The sequence below is a fragment of the Giraffa tippelskirchi genome, chromosome 13 (genome assembly GCF_054371585.1).
Source record: "Giraffa tippelskirchi isolate mGirTip1 chromosome 13, T2T-mGirTip1v1.2.pri, whole genome shotgun sequence".
NCBI lineage: Eukaryota > Metazoa > Chordata > Mammalia > Artiodactyla > Giraffidae > Giraffa > Giraffa tippelskirchi.
Genome location: NC_137287.1, coordinates 116,118,925 through 116,128,537, shown reverse-complemented (window position 1 = coordinate 116,128,537; position 9,613 = coordinate 116,118,925). Strand labels below are relative to the sequence as shown.

Below are 9,613 nucleotides of genomic sequence, written 5' to 3'. Positions count from 1 at the left end.
TCTCCCAACCTCTGGACCTTTGTACATCCTGCTCCATCAAACCATGCTGTCCCCAGGTCCGTCTCATTCTTCCAGATCAGCCAAATGTCACCTCCTCTGAGAGGTCCTCCCTGATACCTTGTCTGTAATAACACACACCCCAACTCTTTCATCATTCTCTTCCTTCCTCTTTCCTGCTTTATATTCCTTCTTCATACTTACCACTCCCTGGAATTGCATTGGAGATTTTATTCCTTTGTTACCAGAAGGTCAGCTCCATGAGAGCTGGGACTTTATTTTATTACTTTGTCCCCAGTGCCTAGTGCAGGAGCTGGAATCAAGGAGGCATGGGTAAATATTTGTAGAAAGAGTCTGTGAATAACCAGAAGAAATGCACCTCTCTCCTGTCACATAGCTGAGGAGCTGATTGCATCTTGCTGTCTTACACAAAGAAGTGATCTTTAAAGTGTGTTGAATGAATAAATGAAATGCATTTCTGTCTCCCTACTTCTAGCAGACACTAATGTTTAATGAATGAATGAATGAATGAATCTTAGTGTGTCCCTGTCTTGTAAAAGGTGTTATAAAGAAGAGTGGGAGACAGGGAGAAGGAGAAAGAGCCACAATGGGGTGATTGCAAACACTGGGGGATCGCCCCTTGTTCCCACTTCCTGTGCCCCCCATAGCCCTCCCAGAGATGGTCCCCACCTCCCCAAACCCTCCCTCCCACGAGCCCCTCCCCTCTGCATCCCTGCAGGGCTGTGATGAGCCCTGAAACTGCCTGATGGAGTCAGGGGACCAGTTCCTGCCGCGTGCAGGGAAGTCATAAGCTCCAGGAAATGAAGGCCTCGGAGCAGCACCTCCTCCTCACGCATAACTCCAGTCTCATTAGGACCAGCCCTGGCCATAACGTGGGGAATCAGGCAGCAGCACAGCTCAGGGACCACCAAGGTGGGGGAGGGTCTGCCAACATCTTCAAGCCTAGACCCCCCAGAACGGGTGAGGAGGGAGTGGGACGAGGTGATGGGGATGCTCTCATCAGGGTCCCAGGTCCTCCTGATGTCCATCAGTTCAGGGTGGGTCCTAAAGGGAAAGAGGGCTGGCTCAGGATGCCTCCCTTCCACTCCTCCTTACAGACTGTGGGGGTTTTCTCCTCCTCACTGCCCTAAAATGCAGTTTTGACCCCCTCACCATCGTCCCTACCTCCCAGCAGATGACTCCCTCCCCCAGAACCCCTTCCATAAAGAAATTTTGGAGATGAGAATGGGAAAGAGCACTGGGGAGTTAAGCGTCTGTGAAATGGGTAGAAGACGCCCACTTTCACAGCTGCTGTGACTCATGTGACTTAGCGAGTTAAACTGCAGAGGGCCCCCACCTTTTTGGCACCAGGGACCAGTTTCAGGGAAGACAATTTTTCCATGAACCGGGGGTGGGGGAGATGGTTTCAGGATGATTCAAGCACATTACATTTATTGTGCACTTTATTTCTATGATTATTACATCAGCTCCTCCTCAGATCATCAGACATTAGATCCCAGAGGTTGGGGACCCCTAAAAACGTATGAGAATTGCCCACTGGGGTCCTGGGTCACATGAGGCCCATGTCTTCTGCGTCCCTCCCAAATTCCAGCCACTTCCTTTGTCCACAGGAGAACGTGGCTGGGTTCAGGCAGCCTTTCCCCAGATCCTCTGCTTAGCTACACACCTCACGTGTCCAACCTGCCTCTCCAAACTAGCCAGATCACCCCCACCCTGGCTGCACACTCAGCTACCAGAATGCCCATCCCTTTCTTCTCACCCAATCAGATGCCCCCTCCTCCAAGCAGCAGCCCTGATATCCTTCCACACACCTGCGCCTTCCAGACAGATGTCAGAAGCACCCCCTTTTATAGCCCTGATTAAATGCCACCCAGTATTTAAGTCATTACTGGGGGTCTTGTCTCTCACCCTACTAAATTGTGAGTTTATTTAATCTTTGTCTTAGCATCCAGCCCAAACCTGGACCGGAGTGGAAGTTCAGCAGAATGGAGTGGTAGAATTGAACTGGGCTGGGAGGGGGGAGGGAACTTGGGGATTCACCTCTGCTCACGCTTCTGAGTGACTGAAACTCCTCTATGGAAGCAGATTTGCTGTCCCCTGAAAACACCCACACGAAGCCATTATTCATCATTATGGCTTGAGTAGGAGTTAGTCCCTCAGATCCTTTCTGGCTGAAAGCAGGATCTGATTCGGGGAGGGGGATGGTTGGTGGCAGGAAGGAGAGATGGATTGATCTGGGGAGGCAGTGCTGGTCTGGGGTAGTGGGGGGAGTGTCTCAGTCTCCGGGAAAAGAAGGTTTTTTTTGGGGGGGAGGGGTGTGGAGACACCAAAGGCAAGCACAGAGGGGGTGTGACCCTGCCAAAGCCACACAGGGTGCCTCTAAGCAAGGCCCTCTGGGACTCAGGTGCCCCATTCCTGAAAGAGGAGTGTGGAGGGACTCACCTGAGGTCAGAGGGCCTTCCCCAGGCTCTTACTTTGGATGGAATGACCTCTCTGTGCTGCCATGGGAGGACAGGAGGGGTGGTAGGTTGGCTGGCTGGCTGCTGGACTCTGTGCACCCAGGAGGCTGGGTCCTGGGAGCTCTCGAGTTTTTCTAGAAGGGCTGGCTTCCTGCAGCTCAAGGGGTCCTTGTCCCTGTGGGCACGTGGGGTGGCCCAGGACCACTAAGAAAGGACTGGACCAGGTGGGCTGAGGAAAAGGGATGCTGGGGGAGGAGAGGTGAGTGGTGGGTGTTGAAAGGAAGCACCCGGGGCTAGGGGAGGGAACGTGGGAGGGGCAGGACTGCTAGACCTTAGGCCCAAGAAGGCAGGGACCACTCTGTCTTGTTTGTCCCACCCTGCACAGTGCCAGGCACACAGCAGGTATTTAATTGGTACCTAAAAGGACAAAAAGGTAGACCCAACCCGCCCCGTCCCCGCAAAGCGCCTCCTCTGATGTCTTCTTGTATCTCTCACAGGCTCCTGGGCGGGACGGCCCCTAGTCCCCGAAGGACCAGCCCGGCCCCAGCCAGCACCCCTTCGCGCAGGAACCATGGCGCATCCCAGACTCCGGAGCCAACGAGGTGCTGCCTGGTGACCCAGCCGCGCCGGCGCCAAGGGGGCGCAGGCGGGGACCTCGGGGGGCCGTCCATGCCCCGGGTGCAGTCGCGCCCCTTCCCCCTCCAGCCGGGCGCCCCCGCGGCTGGGCGGCGATCAGGGCCGCGGGCCTATCCGGGTGCCCCGTCGGGGGCGGCGCCCCGGCGGCCGCGCTGAGCCCACCATGTGACCGCGGCGCCGCTCCGTCCTGGCCACTGAGCGGCGACACCCTGGTGCCCCCCGTCCATGCTCCTGGGCCCGGGCCCCTCGCAGGCCAAGCATGAGGCCGCGGCCCGAAGGCCGGGGGCTCCGGGCGGGAGCCGTGCTGTCGCCCGCGTTGCTGCTGCTGCTGCTGCTGCTGTCGCTGCCGCCGCCGCCGCCGCCACTGCTGGGAGCCCTGTGGGCGGCGGGCACGCCTGCGCCGTCTGGGCAGGACGGCGCACCCGGCGCGGGCCGCGTGAAGCGCGGCTGGGTGTGGAACCAGTTCTTCGTGGTGGAGGAGTACACGGGCACTGAGCCCCTGTACGTGGGCAAGGTAAAGTGGGACCCAGCACCCGCCATCTGCTCCTGGGACCCCAGAGACACCCTCTGGGAGACGCAAGGGACCCCAGTTCCCTCCCTTCCCCCTCCCAAATCCCTTCTGCCTCCTCCCTGCTGCCCCGATGGGGTGGGCCGACCACAGGATCCTCACTTTGCTCGCATCCCTGCCCCGCATCCTTCTCTGGACCCTCTTGCTTTCGCATCTTAGAGCAGAGAGGACTAGCAGGGCGGAAAGCCAGTCCAGCTAGAATGCAGAATGCTATGCTATGCTGCTGCTGCTGCTAAGTCGCTAAGTCTCTTCATTTGTGACCCTGAGGACTGTAGCCAGCCAGGCTCCTCTGTCCATGGAATTCTCCAGGCAAGAGAATGGGAGTGGGTTGCCAGAATGTAGAAAGGAGTTTGCATATCTGATCATGTCACACACAGACTCTCCCTGCTATGCTCAAAATTCGTCCATAGCTTCCCATGCACTCGGGGTCAAGTTCAAATTCTGCCCCACTGCTTGCAAAGATCCGGCTCCTCCAACCTCATCTCCTGACACACTCCCTCTGAGTTTTGGGCCATGACACCCTTCTGACGCCTTTCCCTGGTCCCTCTGCTGCCCCCACAGGCTCCTGCCAGCCCCACACCCCCTTACCTACCTAGATAGCTTGCCTCCCCTAACTGCTCCATCCTGCTCCTTCTTTTTATTTATATTTTTGACTGCATTGGGTCTACTTGCTGTGCATGGGTTTTCTCTAGTTGCAGAGTAGGGGCTACTCTCAAGTTGCGGTGGTTTCTCTGGTTGTGAAGCGCACTCTAGCGTGCGCAGGCTTCAGTAGTTGCAGCTCCTCAGCTCTAGAGCGCAGGCACAATAGTTGTGGCACACGGGCCCAGTTGCCCCGCAGCATGTGGGATCCTCCTGGACCAGGGATCGAACCCACGTCCCCTGCATTGACAGGCAGACTCCCAACCACTGGACCACCAGGGAAGTCCCCATCCTGCTCCTTCCGCTGCTGACTTTATCCCACACTCAGGTCTCCACTGAAATGCCACTTCCTCAGAGAAGCTACCCCTGATCACACCTCTCAGGGATGGATCCCCTTGCATGTGGCCGTACTTTCCTGTTATGTGCCCCTTGAGGTCCCCATGTCTTTCCTTCATAACACTTCATTATGTATGTGTTTTTGTCTGATTATGCAATAGATGCATGTCTTTCTTATTAGATTGTGTTTGTTTTGCTCACCATAAAATCCCTAGCACCTAGCACAGACATTGTTCACAAAGTATTCATTGAAGGAATGAATGAAAGCTACTTTCTCAAACTCTCTGAGTGAGTGTTGGTTAATGTGACTGAAGGTCTATGCCTTAAGAGTATATGGAACTGAAAAGGACTTTTGTTTGTCCCTTTAATCCCTTAAGCCCCTCATGGGTTCGATGCTGGAGAGGCAGAGACACTCCGGTGCATAAAAAGCTTCATAGGTCAGCATCTGGCACTGAGTAGGCATTCATTAAGTGGTGTCTATTGGCTTTGCGGCAGTGTTTTCTAAATGCCTGGGCTGGGTTTTGATATATGAGTAGGAGTTTGGGCTGATGGGAAGAGGGCATAGCCTATAAAAAGACTTGACAGCCTGACAAAACATGGCTTATTTAGAGTCTTGTCAGCAGTTGAGATGTTTATAGTGCATGAGTGAAGTGGGCTTCCCAGGTGGCACTAGTGGCAAAGAACCTGCCTGCCAATGCAGGAGACAAAAGAGATGCGAGTTCGATCCCTGGGCCAGGAAGATCCCCTGGAGGAGGGCATGGCAACCCACTCCAGTATTCTTGCCTGGGAAATCCCATGGACAGAGGAGCCTGGTGGGTCAGAGTCCATGGGGTCGCAAAGAGTCAGGGAAAACTGAAGCGACTTAGCACACACACACGCAATGACAGTTGTATATTTCATTACTCATAATTCAATGTTTGGTGCTGTGGCCTAACCTAGGTACAGGGGAAATGGAAATGAATAGCCATATGCTTGATCCAAGGCAGATTCTTAACCGCTGGATCACCAGGGAAGTCCCTGGTTGTTTGTTTATTGTTGTTTTCTCATTATTCCCATATGAAGCATTTAACTCTTAAACTGCAAGGTAGAAATCATTCCATTTTGTAGGCAACGGACTCGAGGTGCAGAGCGGACAGGCATAGAGTGAGCAAGTGGCTTAGCCAGGATTGAACCCCATGTGCTGATTCTCCAAACCTCTCCAAGACCTCCAAGCTTGGGAGAGAGATTTGGGTCCAGGAAAAGCCCAGAAACTCAGGGAGTGACTGACACGTCTACCTGATTGTCAGCTGCGGTGGTCTCAGGCACCTCGGCCATGTTGTCTGCCTACCAGCTGGGGCTCTGAGAAGGTCTCCTCAGCCACCCACATCCCGAGCAGATGAGAGAAGCTAGCTGCTGATTCATTCACCATTTCCCATCTGCATCCACCTAGCAGTTATTGTCATAAGTCAAACACCACCCCTGTCTCCTTGAACCACTGTCTCTAGGTGATGGGGAGCACTAGTACCTCCCTTCCTGGTAAGAAGGGGAAACTGAGGCCAGAAGAGTATCATGCCGAGGCCAGTCAGCTTTCCAGGGACTTTTGATCAGCAGAGATGGGGTGAGTCCAGCACAGTGGTAGAACCAACCCCAAGAGGTGAGGCTCTACTGACACCAGGTCTGGCCCCAGTGTATTTTTTAATAGTATATTTTTGGTAATATCATGACCCTATTTATTTATTTATTTTAACTTTTTGGCCATGGGGCATGTGGGATCTTAGTTCCCTGACCGGGGGTCGAACCCACACCCCCTGCCGCGTGGAAGCATGGAGTCTTAACTACTGGGCTGCCAGGGAATTCCTCCAATGCAATTTTAAAAAAATTTTTATTGGCGTATAGTTGATTTACAGTGCTGTGATAGTTTCGGGTGTTCAGCAAAGTGAATCAGTTATACATCTACCCACTCTTTTTTAGATTCTTTTCCTGTATAAGTCATCACAGAGTACTGAATAGAGTTCTCTGTGCTGCACAGTACTGTCCTATATTAAACATCCTCTGTGAGCCCCTCACTGTGCCCAGCCCCAGGGGTCCTTCTCACAGCAACCTCTCCCAGCATCCCCACTGCTGTCATGACTATGTTATCTTCCCTCTCCATCATCTTCACCCAGAGCCCCTCCTCCCTTACTCTCAAGGCCACCTCCAGAAAAGCACTCTGTGCATGGAGAAGAGAGAAGTTTCCATCTCTTTGCAAACATGTGCCCAAAGCACTGTTTCTTGTGAAAGATGGTATAGTGTGTGGTTCAGGGATGTATATGTGTGTGTGTATATATATATATATATATATATATATATATATATATATGTATATGTATATGTATATTACATATGTGTATAACTGATTCCCTTTGCTGTTCAACCAGAGCCAGACTGCCAGGGCTCAAATCTCGGCTGTGCTGCTGACTCCTTTTCTGACCTTGGCACATTATTTAACCTCTCTGTGCCTAAGTTTCTTCTTCTGCTGAGTGAGGCTGTACCTGGCACCTTCTCAAAGAGTTTCAGTGAGGATTCAATGAGTTAGCATATGCCAAGAACCTGGAGAGCACATTCTATGTACCCAGTAAGTATTAGCTTCTATTATGATGGATCTTCCCTGATATTCCCACTGCCTTGAGTATACACCGGTATTATGAACCCATGCCCCAAATTCTGAAAGCCTTCTTTGCAACCTGATCTGCTAGTTTCTCACCACAAGGTAGGGGGAGGTGGTTGCCAGCCCACCCCTCACTCTGGGAAGATGAGCTTGTCCTCTTGAAAACCACCTGTTCCCGTTCCAGCCAAGTCCCACATTTGTACAAGTGGTTGTGTATGCACGCACACATTCATACCACGCTCTCTCTCTCATCAGGGAGAAAGGACTTCTCCACAGTTTCAGTTAATTCACTGCTTCCCAGTCCCCCGCCCCAGGGAGCCACTGGGAGCATCCGTCCTTGTCCAATTCCAAAGGTAGCTTAGCAACAGCACCATCCGTGGAGGAGTGAACCCCAGGCGCCCAACGGTAACCTATTTTACAGCCGCCTCCTCCATCACTCACCGCCAGGCTCCTGTCGGCACCTGCAGGAACCACTGGGCCCCAGGGTTGCCACCAGGGCCCCACACCAATTCCCTCTGCTGTCCTGCCCCCCACCCCCCACCCCCAGCAGCTTGGGAGCGGCCTCTCTCAAAACTCCCACCCTCAGAGCGGCCTCCCAACATTTCCATACAATCTGGGTACTTTGACTAATCCCTTTTCCGAACGGTAATTTCCCCCGAGGCTTCTGTCAGCTGGATGTGGGTTTTGTAGGATTTTTAATTCTTTTTTTTTTTTAAAGAGAATTATGGGGTCAGCACTTATGACCAACTCCTGTGGGCGGTGAGATCTATTTTAGATATACGGCAGGATTAAAGTGGGGAGGAGAGCAGATTTAATTAAGTTGCTAATATTTAAAGAAAATTGATGAACTCCTGGTTTACGAGTAGCACAGGCATGAACAGATCCCTCATTCTGGGGGAGGCTTTTTATTTGATTTGCTTTCCGTGTAAATCCTGGACTCGTTTTATTTGCGTAGCCGCACTGTCCGTTTAATTGTCTTTAATAAGGAAAACGTACCTCTGCTCGCATTTAATTTTGATTTAATTAGGAGGAAGTAATTAATGGCCTCGTAAATCCCATTTTTCAGCCACCCCCCCAGGATGAGAAGCCATCACTCCGGTGTTTTTCAAGTTGTTTATGATCCAGGGCTGGGGCTTAGGGAGGGGGAATCCCCTGCGGGGCTGTCTCCAATAGCTGCAGAGAAAAGAACCCAGGATGTGGAGACGGACAGGCCTTGGGCTGCCTCTTGTTAGCTGTGTGGCTTTAGGTAGGATGTGTGCCCTCTGTGAGCCTCAGTTTGCCAATCGGTACAATGGGGAGAGGATGAACTCTGAGCCACAAGATCATTATGAAATATCAAGGAGGTAACAGTAGAGGGTCTAAAAGTGTGCCTACTGGTTGCCCTTCCTAGTCTAGCTCATGGGTAACTGGGATTGAACAGAGTGACTGGATCCTCCAGAAATCCTGGAAGACAGTTGCAGGGCTTCCCAGCTAAGCACTAGTGGTAAAGAACCCTCCTACCAATGCAGGAGACAAAAGAGATGGGTTCAGTCCCTGGGTTGGAGAGGTCCCCTGGAGGAAGGCACGGCACCCCACTCCAGTATTCTTGCCTGGAGAATCCCATGAACAGAGGAGCCTGGCGGGCTACAGTCCATGGGATCGCAGAGTTGGGCACAACTGAAGAGATTTAGCACGCTCACATACAATAACAGTTGTGTATTTCTTTACTCATGTATTCAATGTTTGGTGCTGTGGCCTAACCTAGGTACAAGGGAAATGAAAATGAACAGCCATATGCTTGATCTGAGCTCACCATCTCACATACACACTTGCTCTCTCTCTCTCTCTCACACACACACACACTCACCTCTCCCACTCCTCCTGTATTTTCTCAGCATACCTTGTCAGGACACCTATTGTGTGCATGGCATGGGGAATTCAGATAAAGATGAATCAAAGTTAGTCCTTGCCCCTGAGCCCCATGAGAACTGGGGAGACAGACTGCAATACAGAGGTGTTATAGGCGAGTGTGGAGCAGAGGGGAGTGTGCATGGCAGAGGGCAAATGGGAGGGCCTCTGGGAGGGCTGCCTGAAAGAGGAAATGAGCTGAGGCTAAATGGCAAAAAGTGGGACTTTCCTGGCAGTCCAGTGGTTAAGACAGCACACTTCCGATGCAGGTGATGCAGGTTCAATCCCTGGTCAGGGAACTAAGATCCCACATACCACATGGCAGGGTCAGAAAATAAAAATAAATAAAATAAGAATAGTAAAATAAAATAATACTTATATAATATAATTAGTATAATATAATACCTACAATAATAAAATAAACAAATACTTAAAAAATAAATA

The 9,613-nt window shown here is 51.8% G+C and overlaps 1 protein-coding gene across 2 annotated transcripts in view; it reads left to right on the top strand.

Moving 5' to 3' along the window:
* Positions 1–3,267: 3,267 nt before the first annotated feature.
* CDH22 (cadherin 22) overlaps positions 3,268–9,613 on the top strand; it is an 80,307-nt gene continuing 73,961 nt past the window's right edge. Inside the window, exon 1 of one of the 2 annotated variants that reach the window (XM_081553425.1) lies at positions 3,268–3,627. In XM_081553425.1, coding sequence (XP_081409551.1) covers positions 3,373–3,627 — 255 coding nt within the window. In that variant the 5' untranslated portion in view covers positions 3,268–3,372. Of the gene's footprint in view, positions 3,628–7,625; positions 7,688–9,613 lie in introns of those variants that run through there. The other variant, XM_081553426.1, reaches the window with a different exon arrangement.